The 16,509-nt window shown below is 46.2% G+C and overlaps 1 protein-coding gene across 1 annotated transcript in view; it reads right to left on the bottom strand.

Annotated features, from left to right (window-relative positions):
• LHFPL6 (LHFPL tetraspan subfamily member 6) overlaps window positions 1-16,509 on the bottom strand; it is a 136,864-nt gene extending 120,355 nt beyond the window's left edge. Inside the window, exons 1-2 of the mRNA XM_048933546.1 lie at window positions 16,198-16,509; window positions 13,993-14,547 (exon numbers count right to left, since the gene is read on the bottom strand). Coding sequence (XP_048789503.1) covers window positions 13,993-14,377 — 385 coding nt within the window. The 5' untranslated portion in view covers window positions 14,378-14,547; window positions 16,198-16,509. The remainder of the gene's footprint in view (window positions 1-13,992; window positions 14,548-16,197) is intronic.

Below are 16,509 nucleotides of genomic sequence, written 5' to 3'. Positions count from 1 at the left end.
CCTGTTATCAAATGCCTGCATAATTCCATAGTACATCTGCTAATTACATTGGAGAACTTCTTGCTGGAAACACCACAGTAAACATCCTTAACTTTGTGCCATCATACTTAGACCAAGGAAAACTCTGTATTCTTACAATTGGCTTAGTAGGAAAAAAAATGTTCACACAAACTAACACTTACACCTTCATCCATAAAACAAAGTTCTCAGCAAACCTGGAAAAAACAAGCAAGACTTCAGTCATGAGCCAGAGGTCAACACACTCACACTGTGCTCTAAAAAGACATTTTCTTCCCCCAGAAGAAGTGGTGAGGCCACCTCTTCCAGCCTGATGTGAGCCAGGGCTGACTTCAGCTATACTGATAGATGCTGCATCTCATGGCTCAATACTTGGAACTGGCATCTGGAGCACATGGCTCTCAAGGCCATCTGGTAGCCTGAGTCTCTGGAGACACTAAGTAACTTTGTATCTACACCAGAGGGACCGGATGCCATCCAGAGGGACCTAGACAGGGTTTAGCAGAGGGCCCAGGTGAACTTTATGGGGTTCAACAAATCCAAGTGCAAGATCTTGCATCTGGGTTGACGCAACCCTCACTTCCAGTACAAGCTGAGGTGCAAAAGAATTGAGCGCAGCCCTGCCAAAAAAGACCTGAAGGTACTGGAAGCTGAACATGAGCCAGCAATGTGCCCCTGGCCAGAAAGCCAACCGTATCCTGGGCTGCATCGAAAGAAGTGTGGCCAGCAGGGTGAGGGAGGTGATCCTGCCCCTCTGCTCTGCACTGGAGTACTGCATTCAGGTGTGGAGTCCTCAGTACAGGAGAGGCATGGATCTGCTGGAGTATGTCCAGAGGAGGGCCACAAAAATGATCCCAGCGATGGAACATCTTTCCTGTGAGGACAGGCTGAGAGCTGGGGCTGTTCAGCATGGAGAAGAGAAGGCTTAGAGGTGACCTAAGAGTGGCCTTTCAGTATTTAAAGGGGAGCTACAGGAAAGAAGGGAACAGTCTCTTTTGCACAGTCTGCAGTGATAGAACAAGGGGAAATGGCTTTCAGCACAAAGAGAGAAGATTTAGGTTAGATATATGGAAAAGGTATTTTACAGCAAGGGCGGTGATGCCCTGCCCCTGGAGACTTTCAAGGCCAGGCTGGATCAGGCACTGGGCAACTTAGCGGTGATCTAGCAGTGGTGTCCCTGTTCACTGCAGGGGAGCTGGATTAGATGGATTAAAGGCCCCTTACAACTCTAAGGATTCTACGATTCTATGACATTTGGAGGCAGAGCAAGTGAGGCACCATGTCTTTTTTTGGAACTCCTTCCCAACCAGCTCAAGCAACTGCCTGACATGTAAACTACAGTCAGCCAGCCCATCAAATAGCTGTCACATACACGTATGCAAAGGTCTGAGAAGGAAGTCCATGGGAAACCTCTTCTTAAGAAGGAGGCAGGGGAATGTCCGTAACCTCCAGCTTTCCTGAGGCATTCAACGGCCTTCCCAAGTCCATGTGCATTTGGGAATACTTTATCAGCGAAGGTAATCATGGAGACCTCAAAGTATAGGAAAATCAGGTGCTCTATTAGTTTAAACTGGAAGGACTCAGGCTAGTTCCTTCAAGAAGACAGAGGAAAAGTTTCATCAATCAGAAGTCTTATTCTGAAAATGATTTATGGTCTCCCCCACGCAGCTACCCTTGGCTTGCAGTGAGACAGCTCTGTCAGTCTCTGAGTTACCTCTGTCTGCAGAGCTCACTTTTAGGCCTTTTTAAGCCTCATTTTTAATTAGCAGTTTAAAATTTGACTGAGAAGCCGTGACATGTTATTTTTGCATGTTCTAATTGCCCCAGCAGACAGAGAAAGACCTTTCGGACAGACTGATGCAATTCAAATGATGGCCTTTTGGAGCACATCTCAAAAGCACCTTCACTGACACCCAGCATCTGTCTCAAACACAGCCCTGAGAAAGCACTATTATGTGCCAGGGAGAAGGTAGCAATGGTGTGACCAACCAATGCCAGGGTCGTGTTGGGGTGTCCACCTCCCCTCACCCCACCCACAGGGACTAAGCATCATGTACTAAATGGAAAACAGCCACGTTTGCTCTCTGCATTCCTGCACACATGCATGCACACACACTTTCCTAGCAAACCAGCCTTCTCATCTGGTTTTGAAAAGAAAACCCCTGTCGTCATGCATCCTGGGTTCCAGAAGGCTCGTCTCAGAACCTCAGGCTGTCAGTTCAGCTGCAGTCCACTAGCTCTGCTTTTAAAATAAAGCTGCGATTAGCTTGAAGGAAGAGAAATTTGCCTCTTACAGCAAGCTCTTTAACTGCACTTTTGACAGTCATGGCTGATACCAAGTGAGAAGGAAGGGAAGCAGCTCCCTTTTCTTATCATTGCATGCAAAAAAACAGTGTTGAGCGGACCCGGATTTCCATCAGTTCTCTAGGTGGATTTGCAATGGTATCTGAGTCGTTTTCCCCCACCTGCTCTGCCAAATTGTTATGGTACAAGCGCTTTGCAAAAAAAAAGAGCACAATTGCTTGAAATTACACTGGAGTCAAATGTTGATAAAAAGGTGTCACAGAGGGAATGAAAACTAACTGCTGTGAAATTTAATGAAACCCACTGAGTGCCAAGGGCACAGGCAGCCAAATTGAATTTAAAAAGGTGCTAGGCAGGAAAGCCTGTAATCGGACTAGCCACTATTTTAGGTGAGATAAGCAGAATGACTTTTCTCTATCACAAGATCAAAACAGATGGCAATTCTTATGCATGAGATGAAAAGTTACAGTATTTATCCTTCCTGCTTCCTGTGTTCTTAGCACCGGATCTCCAGCTTAGAGGCTTCAAAGCAAATTTGCCATCTCCAGCGCAAGGCTTGTCCCAGCCCTTGCAGGTCACTGAGCTCTTTCCTGACACAGTTTTTATTGCAAATTGTTATGGAAAAGAGGAACAAGCTAAACAGAGTTATTAATGGCTCAGTACAAACTAACTTCAGCCATCGTGTCGCTTCCCACAGTCTGTGGAGAGAATTGAAGCCAATGGAGGAGAGGAAAGAATAAAATCAAACGCTAACATGAGACAAGAAGGAAGCAATGGACAGTGTTCAACAGATGGCTCAGAGCTTACAAGGAGAATGGTTTCCAAAGCATCCCTCCACTGTAGGATACCAAGAAATCACTTTACTCCTTAAATATTGCACAGCATTACTTTGAAACACTGTTAAGAAAAAACCTAATCTAGCAAACAGAACTGTGCTTGCATTCATTTATAGGGGTATCCTCTGAGACTACTGTAGCAGAAGGGGCCATAAAGCTGTGCAGCCCACCTTACTTCTTAGGAGTAGTTTGTCCTTAATTCATGATTTCAGTGCTTTGCAGAGTTATGAGTAGTTTGGGGGACAGATGGGCAGCACACATCAGTGTTTGCCTTAGACCCTGGCCACACAGTGAGTCTTGGGTCTGTAGCTTTGCCTTGCTGATGGGTTCTATCACCACAACCTGGTCTGAGAGGCCAAGTCCTGCTCCTGCTAGTCTGCCTGGTGCAGAGAAAGTCTCTGGTTAGAGAGGAGATGTGGAGACTGAACAGAGCTCTCCTAAGCCATCCACTGGGACTCCTATAAAAAGAAATTCTTGTAAAAATGCTGACTTTTATAACAATCTCTTAATTTTGTAGAATGTGCCCATAATGGTCTGGGAATCTGTCTTGGCTGTAAAGATCTTTATCCCAGTGTTTAGTGCCATTCACCATATTTTTAATGCTGTGGCAGAAAAAGTACTTGTAAACAAATGGAATTCCATGCAAGCTACAATGCCAGGGGAGATGGAAGCAGACCCAACAAGCTGGAGGCACAGACCAGGGCTGATATTCTGTATTTTCATGTGTGAAACCCACACAGCACCCGAAACACCCTAACGCCCTCAGTGACTCAGCACATGCTATGCATGTCTGAAGGCATTTAAAAATGTCACGAATTCAAAGAACGCTCTTTTTCCCAGTCTGACTTTGTTTCGGATTTCTTTGGATTAGCAGCTGTCTTTTCCCCCAGTGATCTGCATGATGGGTTTCTAGAACTTGCTGCATTATAATAGCAGCAACCATAGCGACAGCAGTAACTCTGTGTGACTGAAAGCGCTTGTACAATTGGCATCAGGCAGACACGCACAGCTCCAAAGGAAAAGTCGAAGCTCGCAGACATACAGCAGCATCTGGGCCAAATCTGAGCAAAGCTGAAAACTAAGTCCAAAGAGATTTCCTCTCATGCATGCATTCACAGAGTCCCCTAGCACCAGTTTCTACCACTCCTTGAAACTAAGCACTTTCTAATGTGTCCTGGGAATCCATACCAACAATTGGCATTGTGCTGTATTGTGCCTGACCTGAATTGCTTATTAAGCTCAGAATATCGAGATTATTCTGATTTTTTTTTATTCTGATTTTTTTTAGGAAAATATATTCATAAATGGGCTTTCAGCTGCAGATTCACAAAAAAAAAAAAAAAAAAAAAACCAGAAAAAAAACCAGAAAAAAAACACACAAAAAAACTCATTAAGAAGTGGTGAAGCACACTCTTCAGAAACCTTCAGGCTATTTCTTACACTCCACTATGCCAGCGGGTTTCATATCCTTTCATAGAGTGCTGTATTTCAGTAGCAGCTTTTGTAATTCCAGATTGATCATCCATGGCTTTATCTCAAATCCTTTCTCCTCAATTCAAGGGACAAACTCCGTATCTCTTTGCATTTATTAGAAAGCCATTCTTCTCAAATCAACAATACCACTTTATATGGCAAAGTCATCTTTATTGGGAGACAATACAAGACAAGTGAACTGTCAAACTGCAAAGGAAAGGTTCAAATCTTTACATCACTGCAGAAATGATATGTTTTTATCAAAACACTGTATTTTCTGCTTCATTCTCTGTAGACCCTTTCGGGTCATGTTACAAGATAAAAATAACAACAATTTATAATAGATAATTGTTCAGGTTTTCTTTCCCTAGCATTTGCTTTACAAACCACGAGTCCTACAAACTATTGCCAACCTCACTTAAAAGTCTACAAATTGATTCAAAATAGTCAGTCTTTATGAAAGACTGAGGTTTACCAGATTTCTGCAGAAAAAGGTGGACTCAGCTCTTGGTGCAGTAACCCTCTAAAATGACTGTTATTTTAATGCGTAAGTACTAATGCAGTTAGTACATAGTATCCAGAGGATTAGGTAGGATGTGGCACGCAAAGAAGCTCTCTGCACTGCTATGCAACACCAGCCTCCTCCAAATCTCATGAGCTCAATAGGTACCAACTGTGCTGAGCCGTTCTGCCCTGCCCTAATTCCCATGGAGGAGTATTGCTGTTGATTTCAGCAGCCAAGGCTCTAAGGAAAAGTGGGGAGACAAATCTGCATCTGTTCTCAGAGGTACCTGTGACATCAGAGGACTGACAGTGGAACAAACAATGTAAATGAGATCTAATCAAGCCTAGTGAATCAGCTGTACCGCAAGCATTGTCAGGGTGCAATGACCATGCTCAATTTTTCATGCCTGAGAAGATACAGGACAGCTGTTAGAAGGGATCTGTCAAATGCAATATTATCTCTCTGACCTGTGATATCTTGTGGTGCCAGGGTCATCCCAAGACTGAGGAGAGAGTGCCCTTCTTGGTCCTCTGCGACTTAACGCTATCTCTCTATGGTCTGAATGCTATTTAGGTCCTTGGACAACAACAACAGAGCAACAGAGAAAGCTTAATATCTCTAAAATCAACAAAGATATTACAATGAGCCAAAAGAAATCCTTGAGCAAAGAAACAGCCAACACGATGGACACCACAAGGCATGTGGCTGTAGGTGATGTTTAGGTGGTATGTATATATTCCATGTTTCTTCACTAAGCCATGCTCCTTCCAACGCCTCTGCATGCCTTGGTTGCTCTCACGTGCTTGTCTTTATCCAGGTGATGAAGGAAACTGAAAGCTGTCTTATTCTACTTTGTAAAACAAAAGTTAAAGAGATCAGAAGGTAAAAATATGCATTGGAGAAATAAAGGGATGTGAGCAAGGAAAGGAAAAATGCAGGCTGAGTATCACGGAAAAGTTCCAAGCGGAATGCCTACTAAGCTGTGTTTCCTGAGAGAAGAAAACAAAAGCATTTAACACTAGACCAGACAAAATCCTGCAAAATGTGCCTTTGGGAACTATTCTGTCCTCTCTGTGGGGAATATGACTTCATCTGCACTGGAAAACGTTGCAACACTTTGATGCCAAAGTGAAGCTCCCAGCAACATTCAAACATCTCACGGAGCTCAGGAACCAAAAGAAGCCACAACTTTCAAGGCAAAAATAAAATTGCTAACTCCCAGATTCTGCTCTAAACAATACAAACATAGAAGATCAGAAGAGAAGTAACTCGGAGTTTACTCTGACTTTGTACCCACAAAATAGATTATTTGTTCCCACGTCTTACATTTCCTGAAGTTTCATTAGGTTATGCAAGCAAAGCCCTTTGAAATGAAAAGCATCACAGAAGTGCTGAGTATCATTGTTCCCTCCTAATAAAAAAGGGCAAAAAATAAAAAAGCAAGAAGCCTAAACTTGATTCTGCAGATAAATAAAACAGCACTCCAGGATTTCTATAGATCAAAAATGTTGTTTTTAATGCAAAAATCTGCTGAAATCCAACGCAGCTGCAACAACATTCAGAACATCATTTTTTTTTTTAACATCAATAGGAAAGGGAAGAAAAGAAACTCTTTCCAATATTTTAGCAGCATCTTTTCTTTTTTTTTTATACATCAGCATTTCCATTTTAATTGTGCTTCCAAAGCACCAAAATCTTTCTCCAGGCTGAAACTTAGCATGTTTTTTTTTTTCCCCTATTTAGCTGAAAATTATATTAGGAGTGACTATAACTGGTGAGGAAAAAAACCAGAATGCTTGTTTCAGAGCCCAATTAACTATAGACAAGTTAATTCACTTGGGTAACACTTCAAGAAGAGACAACCTTGGATCCACACCCATCTTAGATTAATGTCACAATCAAATATTCTTACCTTTAGGACAGAAATATTGACATAATTTGCACTGAGTGTCCTTCATTTCAAAGAACACATGAAAATCTGTAGCTGATAAAGGCCCTGCTGCTTCTCCAGTATGATTCTGGTGCACCAGAAGAATTAAGACATCTCAACTGGCTGATGACAGAATGAAAAGAACGGAAGCAGAGAAATATGAAGGCTACTCCCAGCACCATCTCTCTTCTTCAGGTTGCATTTCCAGTGTTCCAAGATTATTACAACTCCTTGCTTGCTCAGTGCTCCTCATGCCCCTGATGACAGGAATGGCCTCCTCAGAGCTAATCATTCTGCACTTTATGACCAGTAATGTTTATTATTTAATCTTGCTTGCTAACCTGCTCCACTGCAATGGCTGGTGTTAGCTTGAGCAGCAAACATTTGTTCACTTGGGTCTCCTTCGGTTGGATTCCTTAGGGAAAGACTGTGCAAAGAGCAGTGCTGGTAGATCTGCTGGGTCAGCAGCCTTTAGGGCTTCAGGAAGGACATGTGCAACCAAAGGGAAGGCAGTCACAGGAAAGGGGATTGTCTGGAATCTAAGTGCCTGCTTTTTTTTCACATTTTTTCACATACAAGCACCTGCTAACCTCGATTCCCTTCCAGTCAGATTTGGTGGCAATGCACTGATAAAAGATTTAAGCAATACAGGCTACATCTGACTAAGAGAATAGGAATCTAATTGATGTCATTTAAAAACCAACAACGACAAAGAACATATATTGCATCAGTTCATGTTTTGTTTTGAATTTGCTTTATATTTTAATTCCTATTCTCTGTCTGAATACAGCAGAGAGGGAGCTGGCTAATCTTCAATGGAACATATGCTACAAAATCTGTTAAAGATAACATCACCTTCTAAACTCCCTCGTTCTTAGCATCTTCCCAAACATAATGCTTCCCAGCCTTCCTCAGCTGGACTCCAGACCCAAATCCAGGAATTTGACCTGTGCACTATCACAGCAGATGAAGGCAACTTTCAGTGCTGGGAAGCGGGCACTGAACATCAGCATTAGCTGCCACAGGATGCATTTCAGCGAGTCAAGGGAAGCACAGTCAACCTAAAAAAGGATGATGCTGCAAAACACTACACTTAATCTCTTGGTGGATGCCTGTAGAAATCTGGAGTGATAGTGTGAAACGCTGATGCCATGAAGCTGCTTCCAGACAGGTTTTGGTAAAGAAGGCACAATATAGCACAGCTTAAATGGATTAAAAACAAGTAAACTGGTGGATCTTAAAAGAATATCTTAAAAGAATAATTACAGTGATCCTTAAGCAAATGTGATTTTGCAGTAATCTATTTTTAGTGCTACACTTTTTTAATATTTGCATTAATGATCTGGACGAAAAGCAGTCAGTATAATTCACCACTGGAACGACTTATGAAGATCCTGTTTTCCTGGAATTAAATTCAGACTTGAAAGGCTGTTTGTTGTTTTTTGTTGTTTGTTTTTTTTTTCCTCAGAGATACACTCTTGTTCAAATAGGAGTTACACGAAGGTTGTCCTGCAACCTATGCTAAGGCAGACCTCAGTCTAAATAGTCACAGTGCTCTCTGCTGACCTTATTACTGCTGAATCTATCAGGCTACAACATGACATGTAATCACTCACAAGTAACATTTAACAGTGCCACGTGCCTTTTTTTGTTCTTCTGTTACCTTTTGGTGAGGCATCCGTTCCTCTCATAAGCCCCTCTTGCAATGCCTTTACATGCACATGTATGCACTGGATTAATACCTAGCATGCAGTTCATCTTTGTCCTGGGTGAGGATCGCCCTGTCACACGTCTACAGCACAGCAAAGTCACTGAAGCTTTGCATTTGACAAGATGAAAGAGAGGGAAAGACGTGTAAGACAGCCCTGAGAAGCAAACTTGGAGGGGAAGAATAGTGCTTGGTTTTGGGTAGAAACAGACACCTCTCCCTGGACTCTCCCCAAATGGGTTTGGGGTAATCATTTCCTTCTTGGAAGTCTCTTGGCCATCTTTCCTGCTCCCACCAAGGCTCATTTTCTCCCTGTTATTTTTTCCCAGTTATGCTCTCTCCCCATAGGCAGAAAATGATCCTGACCTTAGCCTTCCATGCAGAAAGCAGAAAGTCTCATTGCAGCTGTCAATATAATAGCTGACAAAATAATGGTTACTGGTCACTGCCTGCAGTTCATTTCCTTCCCTTGACGGTTTCTAGCCTTGGTAGTCATCTGCAGTTACCTTCACCAAAGCCCCTAATGACTTTTCCTGAGCTAATCTCAGACCCAAGGCTGCCTTCATTCTCCTTGCATTTGGCTGCAGGCCACATTTCTTGTCCTTTAGGCTCACAGACTCCGTCTTTTCCAAGAGGCCCTCCTATTTCTTCAGCTGTTTCCTCAAGCACTTCCTTTGAGGAATAGCTTCTCTACACGGTCTCACAGTGCTATGGGTTTAGTTCTCTTCCCTTTTCTACCCTCTGCATCTTAGACCTTGACTATCTCACTTGCAAAGTCACATCCAGCCATTAATATGCTAACTTGCACACCTCCTTTGGCTTTTTCTCTTTAAAATCTCAAGAGTTTTTCTGAGAGTTCTTCACAAGACAACACATTGCCACACCTTCAGTGTTCATCCTGATGGAAAATGCTACATTAATCAGCCCTTCTTCACACACAGCAGTCCTGAGCAGGTGATAGGTGACGGAAACTGTTACGGTCACTATTGGCACAGGACACTTGGATAAGAATCCTGGGGCAGTTTGTATGATACTTTTTCCAGAAGGCCCCATCTTTTTCCTGAGGTGAAATCAGAAGCTGCCAGAATCTTCATCCCCCTCTTCTCTAACTAAATGCTCCTTTTACCACTGCCCACTTCAAGAGCTCTCCATGTTGTCTAACCAGCAATTAAAGGACCTTAGTTTCAGGAATTGTAAGAGCTCCCATGAGACACAAGAGAAACAGAATAGAGAAATGAGGATTGGAAAAGAAAGTACCGCTTCTTTCTTTACTGAAAGGATTGACAAAACGTGTGCACTGCTCGCACAGCAAGTGATGAGTACTGAAGATGACAGTGTAAGCCACACGGCTACTCACAATGATGGCAAGAGCTCATTTTTCATATGCCACTCAAAATCAAGGCCAAAGAGTCAGATTCAGAGGGGCCTCTAAGTCAGCAGGTCACTGCATGCTCTGCTCCCCTGGATTCATAACTCTCTGAGCTTGTCTTAGCCCTCCTGCAGAGCCAAGGGGAGTTCTGAGCAAGTGGAAATTTCATCTATAGTTCCTGTGCACTGACCATTTTAATGAAAAGCTTCACCTTGCCAGCATAACACTCTTTAAATTGACCATCCTTGCAATACTTGCATCTTTTAATCCGCTGTCTCTCATAAAACTGGCTAACCTTTCAGTTCATTATGTTCTTCAGATTATTGCTATGCTCTTAAAATCATTGTTCTGCATTTGCAGAGTGAAACTATTCACCAAATTAGTATGTCATATCTGAGCTGCAAATTTCTATCTCCTCACTTAAGTAGAATTGACTTGCCAAGATACAATGAAAAGAAGATCAATAATTATAGACTCTAATTTGCCATAGATTTCTTAAACTTTGCTTCCTGCTGTTGTGTCCTCAATAGTTATGGTCAAAGATGCATCCTTGCAATCTGTTCTAGCTACATTACATATCTCTTTATCTTCCAAACATCCAAAGTAAACCAGCTGGAAACGCTGCGCTTACTGCTACCAGCAAAGACTGTATCTATCTACATAACTGTGCCCTCAAGAGGTTACAGACAGCATAACTTTCACCTGGGTTGTCAGCATGTCAAAGCACTCCAACAGAAATGCTCCTGAAGCATCTTGCTGAGATACTGCGGCAGCAGTTTGACCACTGAAGAAGTGGCTGGACTTTGGGTACTTCTTGTTGCCCAAACTGCCTTAGTAGAAGCTTAGAGGAAGCTAATGATAGCACTGTTTCTCATGCAAGCAATTGCTGCAACAGCTACAGCCTTGCCACGTGATTATACATGGGAAAGGAAGTGGTTCCTAAAATTGCAAATGGAAAAGACTGTGATGCAACCTTTTTGTTAGGAACATAAACTCAGCTTATCCCAGAGTCAACATAAAATCTATGTATGCTGCTTAGGCAGGATTGTCTGAAATATCACATACAAAGTACATAAAAACAACCAATATCTAAAGAGCCATTCCGGGTCCGCATGGACCTGCAGTTTCTTGCAGGCTCTGCCATTCAATTTTTATGATAAGAGCAGATTTGTGCCATAAGCACTCATGAATAATTCCATCGCGTGAGTTGCCACATACAACTGGGGAAATCCCAGCTGTAAAACCTTGGCACAGTTCAGCTAGTGCAAGCTGCACTACTTCTGCACAGGTGCTATTCCACTGACCTACTTGGAGTTCCCTCTCTTTGTTACTGCTGGAAGAAGAGGATCAGGCTGTTTGCTCAGCACCTCTGGTAAATATGCCTCTCTGCCACCTTTCATGGCAGTAAAAATGCTTCCAGTATTGGATGAAGGAGTTTCAGCAACTCATAGGGCAGCCTACATCTCACCCACCCACTAGCCTCCCTGCTCTCAGTTGGCTTAGCTACTCATCAATCCATGATTTTAAACCCTACTGGGAAACCTACTTAGATCCTAGACTAACAGAACACCATTATAACTTTAAACCAGCTACGCTGAATATGCCTACGCAGGTTTCTAACTTCAAGAAAAATGCAGTTTATTCAAACACTCATCCTCTACCACTGTCTGCAGCAGCTATGTTGGTGCAGGCAACCAGGATGAGAAGAAACAGAAAGTGAAACCATTACCCATCTCCTTGCCCAAACGCAGGGAAAGGAACGGAACAGAACATGAGTTACAGGCACCACTCAGTGCACTGTTTATTTTTCCCTGGGCTTTTCCTTCATAATAATAATGGTAGAAGGTTCTTTTAACCCCAGTAAAAATATTTGTGAGGGTTATATTTGGCTAGATCTCCAGCTGGAGGCCAATTAAAATGGCAATCACAATAGTCAAAGCACACCTCATGGTATATACCTCAACCTATAACCATTGTACGGGGAACAAAGACCCACATTCCTGTATAGCAAATAACCCCAACAGCTCATGGCTTGACTTAAAACAGCCTAATGATTATAATGCCTAACGTCAACATCTGTGTAAATATAGCTATGTCATTTAAACAATGGAGCTGTACTGATCAATAGCAGATGAAGATCTGGTGAAGGATGTAAGGATCTGATCTTTACCCCCATACGTGCCTTCAGAACAGCCAAAACACTGGCTTCAGCCATCTGGCCCCTCTCTGACGTCCCCACAGACAGTTTTTAAGCAGGTTAAGAAATGATGGGTTCTCACTTTGTTCATTTCTTACACATTTCCAGCAGCGCTGAGTGAAATGAGAAACAACCATAAAACCCAGTAGAGGGGAAAATTGGACGTGCTGTGTAAATAATTTCTGAACTGTGAGTAAAGTTGCTGGCAATTTTCATTTCCTATCACAGGTTCACATATCTTTGAATTGTCACCTCCTGAGATGTTCACTCCCTTCTAGAGGGAGGAGATGCAGCGCGGTTACATGAGTGGTCCTGGCACGGTCTGAAGGGTTCTCCTTAAGTGGGAGAACACCTGGGAGAAGAGCCCACATCTATGGCCCACGCTGACATCCCGGTGCAGGGTCTCCAACACCTCCCATGTCCCCTTGTCCGTCTGTCCATCCACCCCACCATGTTTCACTATGGTGGCTGTAACCAGACCCAGGCATGCAGCACCACCAAACACAAATTAAAACCAGATGAGCAGAGCAGCAATTGGAAAGAGGGGGTGGTTAAAGCCCAAGCAGAGCCTGTGATGGCTCTCAGTGAAACTAGCCAGGCCACGTGGGCTCACAGAGCTTTGCTGAATTGAAAACCCTCTCCACGCCCTGGTTGCCTGACCGGAGCTCTATAATGAAGCAGCCTTCTCGAAGCAGCAGTTTCCAGCAGAGTTAACTCTCAAGCAGCTGCTGCGTTTTCAAATTGTCAGCCAGATTGAACACAGGAATGCAACACTGAGGGAAGGGTGAATTGACAGGGTCAGTTTGCTCTAAAGTGCAGAAAATGCTCCAAAAGTCAGAGCCAGGGCTTCTGGCAGCCGGTGGAGAGCCATGCTAACACCGCCCAGCTGAAGGCCTAACACAGGTCCCTTACAGGGCCTTGGCTGTGTCCCCTAAGCTGCACCCCAGCTGTGTTTGCATCTTGCATGTGGGATGGGAGCCCACTGTCCTATCTGGGTGCACCTCAATTTGGGGGGAGAAGGGCAGGAAATGGGCCCAGAAGGACTGCCCAAATGCACCTGGGCACATAAACTCATCCCCTAATGGAGGCAAGCATACACCAAGTGGCATGAGGTGACAGTGAGTGCCACCGAGCCTTGTGTTGCTGATGACAGGGGAGAGTGATGATTTACTGGGAAAACAGCCCTATAAAAAACACGCCAGAGTATCCTGCTTATTGTCTCATACCCTTCAAACACTCCACGGCTAAAGCCATACAATTCGCAGGCTAAAAAAAGAATGGGAGGTGATTCTCCTACGCAGTGTCTAGACCGCAGCCTCCTCTAACCCCACCAGGCAGAATGGAGCCAGCAGCCTGGCAGGGTTCCTCCTCACACCTCCTCTACCAGGGTTAAACATTCCCTCCCTGTCTTTAGCTCAAATGTGAGCTGAACCTCTCAGGTAGTTCTCAATGGTCGTCCAACAACCAGGCATGGGGCTCAGTGCAAGAGCAACCGTAGGTGAGCAAGCCACATTCAAACACTCAGACAGCCACTCAGTGGTCAAGTGGCCAAGCCAAGTGGTCTGCCTCATACCTTCCTCTTCCCAAAGCTTCCACACCCATACAAATTAAGTGTGAAGATCCACACCGCAGCACAAGCAGGCAGCACTTACCTCCCAGGAACTGGATGCCTCCTGCCACCCTGCCCACGGTCCTGGAGATGAGCTCGGACACGCAGCAGCCCATGAGGGCAGTCAGGGCCACCAGGAGGAGCAGCCCGCAGCCCAGGCCCGTCACCACCGTGCAGATCCGCCACTCGGTGCTGGGGATGGCCTGGAAGGAGGCGTAGCGGCCACACTGCTCCACCATGATGGTTGTTTGGCGGCTCTCATCCCGCACCGGGTAGGAGCACCTCCGGAAAGTGCCAAAGGAAACCGACTTCTCCAGTTGAGACCCCAAGAGCCAGTAGGGCATGAAGAAGCCCACACAGGATGCCGCTGCACAGAGGAAGGAGAGGAAAGCCCAGACCACACCGGCGCAGGTGAGGCTGGAAGCCATCTTCACGTCTGCACCAAGCCCCTCACAATGGAGAGACAGAAAGCCCCTCTGTATTTTAGAATGTTAGGGATAATCCAGAGTCTCTCAGCCTTGGCAAATCCTCACAACAAGAGAAGCTCGGATCCTAAAAGCCAGGGGGATGTTTCCTCCCATCATGAAGACAAAAGTCCCTGATTAAATAACAGAAAGGAGAAAAAGCCAAATTCAGTAACACTGACATTAGGAGAGTTTATCTGCCAGAGCATCTTCTCTTCCTCCAGCACTTCTCACGAAGACATCATACATCTCTGTCCCATTCCTGCAGCCACTAGCATCACTATGGGGGGGGCAGCGTGGGCATGAAGGCTGTGCTGCCCTGCCAGAGCTTCCCTGATCACCTCTCACCCCTGCACGTCTTCACCTTCCCTCTGCTGATAGAGAAAAAGGCGAGGTCTCATTCATCCCTCCTCCTGCAACATGCTTTAGGCATGGCCTCACAGTTTCTGTGCAAACCGCTCACATTGCCTACAGCTTTTCAATCCCAGACCCCCGTGGCAGCAGTAAACCTCATTAACACAAAACCTCTTTGCCTCTTCCCAGCCCAAACGCAGCACCTTTAGCTCCTGCTCCTCCCAGACAACTCGCAGCCTCCCAGCTCTGTAGTGCGTTTGCCTGTTTCAGGAAAGCTGCTTCCGAAAGGTTGGTGTATATTTCTTGTTAAATCCATCCTGGATTGCTGCTCCAACTGTATCTGTAGATTTATGATCACCTCTCACAGTTCCTATAAATGAATTCCGATGGCCATTTACAAGGGCTTTTTTTTTTTCTAAGCATGATTAGACAGCAATCAGTGCACTCAATTAATGTGCAGGCAATAAAATTAAAGCTCCCTTTGCACCAGGAGGGAACGCAGAGACAGTGCCTGTAAGTGAAATTAAGCATGTGCACCACACAAAACTTTTGTTTACTTTTAAAACACTGAGAAGAAAAAAAAAAAAAAAAAAAAAAAAAAAAAGTCTCTTCCATAAAGCTCAGAAAGGCCCGAGATGCAGAGAAGCCACACGCTCAGCTCCTAGCAGACACAGCCCATCTGCAGGAACGCTTTCCAACCTGCCAGAGCCCTAACCTCGGGGACAGAAACTTGGAGCGGGGCACGGGCCGCCTCCATCCCTCCGCAGGCATCTCCCGGGGAAGGACCCGCCCGCGTCTTGGCGTTCCACCAAACGTCTCCAGCAAAGTGGGTCACGGCACTCGGGGGAAATGGTTCCCTCAACTAGCGGACGAGATCGGGATGGATACAGGGGCAGCACCCTTCCAACCCGCGGGGCAGCAGCTCCGCTCCGCACCCCGGGCGCTGCCAGCCCACGCCCGGCACTCTCTCTGGGGCGTGGGATCGCCCCTCCGGCCCCAAAACCCCGCTCCTCCGCTCCGGGGTAGGAGGGGGCGGCCGAGAGCTCCGGGGCTCCCCGAGGGAGAGCGGGGGCCGGGAAGTGAAACTCGCCGGGGTGATGCGAGGGGAAGGCTGCGGAGTGCGAGGGGCGGGAAGGGGTACAGGGGAGAGCAGGGGAGCAAGAGGACGGGAGAAAGGGGTGGAAAGAATGCGGAGTAGTGGGGAGATCCGAGGAGGATGGGGGCCTCGGAGGGGAAGGGGATGCGGGACAGGAAGGGGAGAGCGGGGAGCCGGGAGCAGAAAGGGGTCCGCAGAGTTCGGTGGAACGGGAAAGGGATGCGGCTGCTGGCTGGCGGTGCGGGGAGCGAGCGGGGCGGGGATGCAGCCGGGCAGAGCCGGGCTCGAGGGGCGCGGGAGGCCGGGGGAAGCCACAGGGAGCCGGGATACTTACTCTCACGCCGGGCGCTGGGGCTGCCGCCGCGGGTGCCGGCAGCACATGGGCGCGGGGCCCGGCTGCGGAGCCGGCGGGTGGCGGCCGCCCCAAGCGACTCTCGCCGCGGTCCCGGAGCGGAGGCGACGCGGGCGGGACCGGCACCGGGACCCTCCCCACACCACCCCGGCCCGTCCTTCCCTCCCTTCTCCGCACGTCTGATTCCTCGGGAGGCACCGCGCTCCGCCGCCTCTCCTCCCCCTTCCCCCGCCGCCGCCTCCCCGGGCGGGACTCGCCGCGGCCGGGGCCGGGGGCGAGGGGCCGGGAGGAGCC

The sequence above is a fragment of the Lagopus muta genome, chromosome 1, assembly GCF_023343835.1.
Source record: "Lagopus muta isolate bLagMut1 chromosome 1, bLagMut1 primary, whole genome shotgun sequence".
In the NCBI taxonomy this organism is placed as follows: Eukaryota; Metazoa; Chordata; class Aves; order Galliformes; family Phasianidae; genus Lagopus; species Lagopus muta.
Note: the sequence above shows the minus strand (reverse complement) of the source record. Positions and strands in the feature narration are given on the sequence as shown.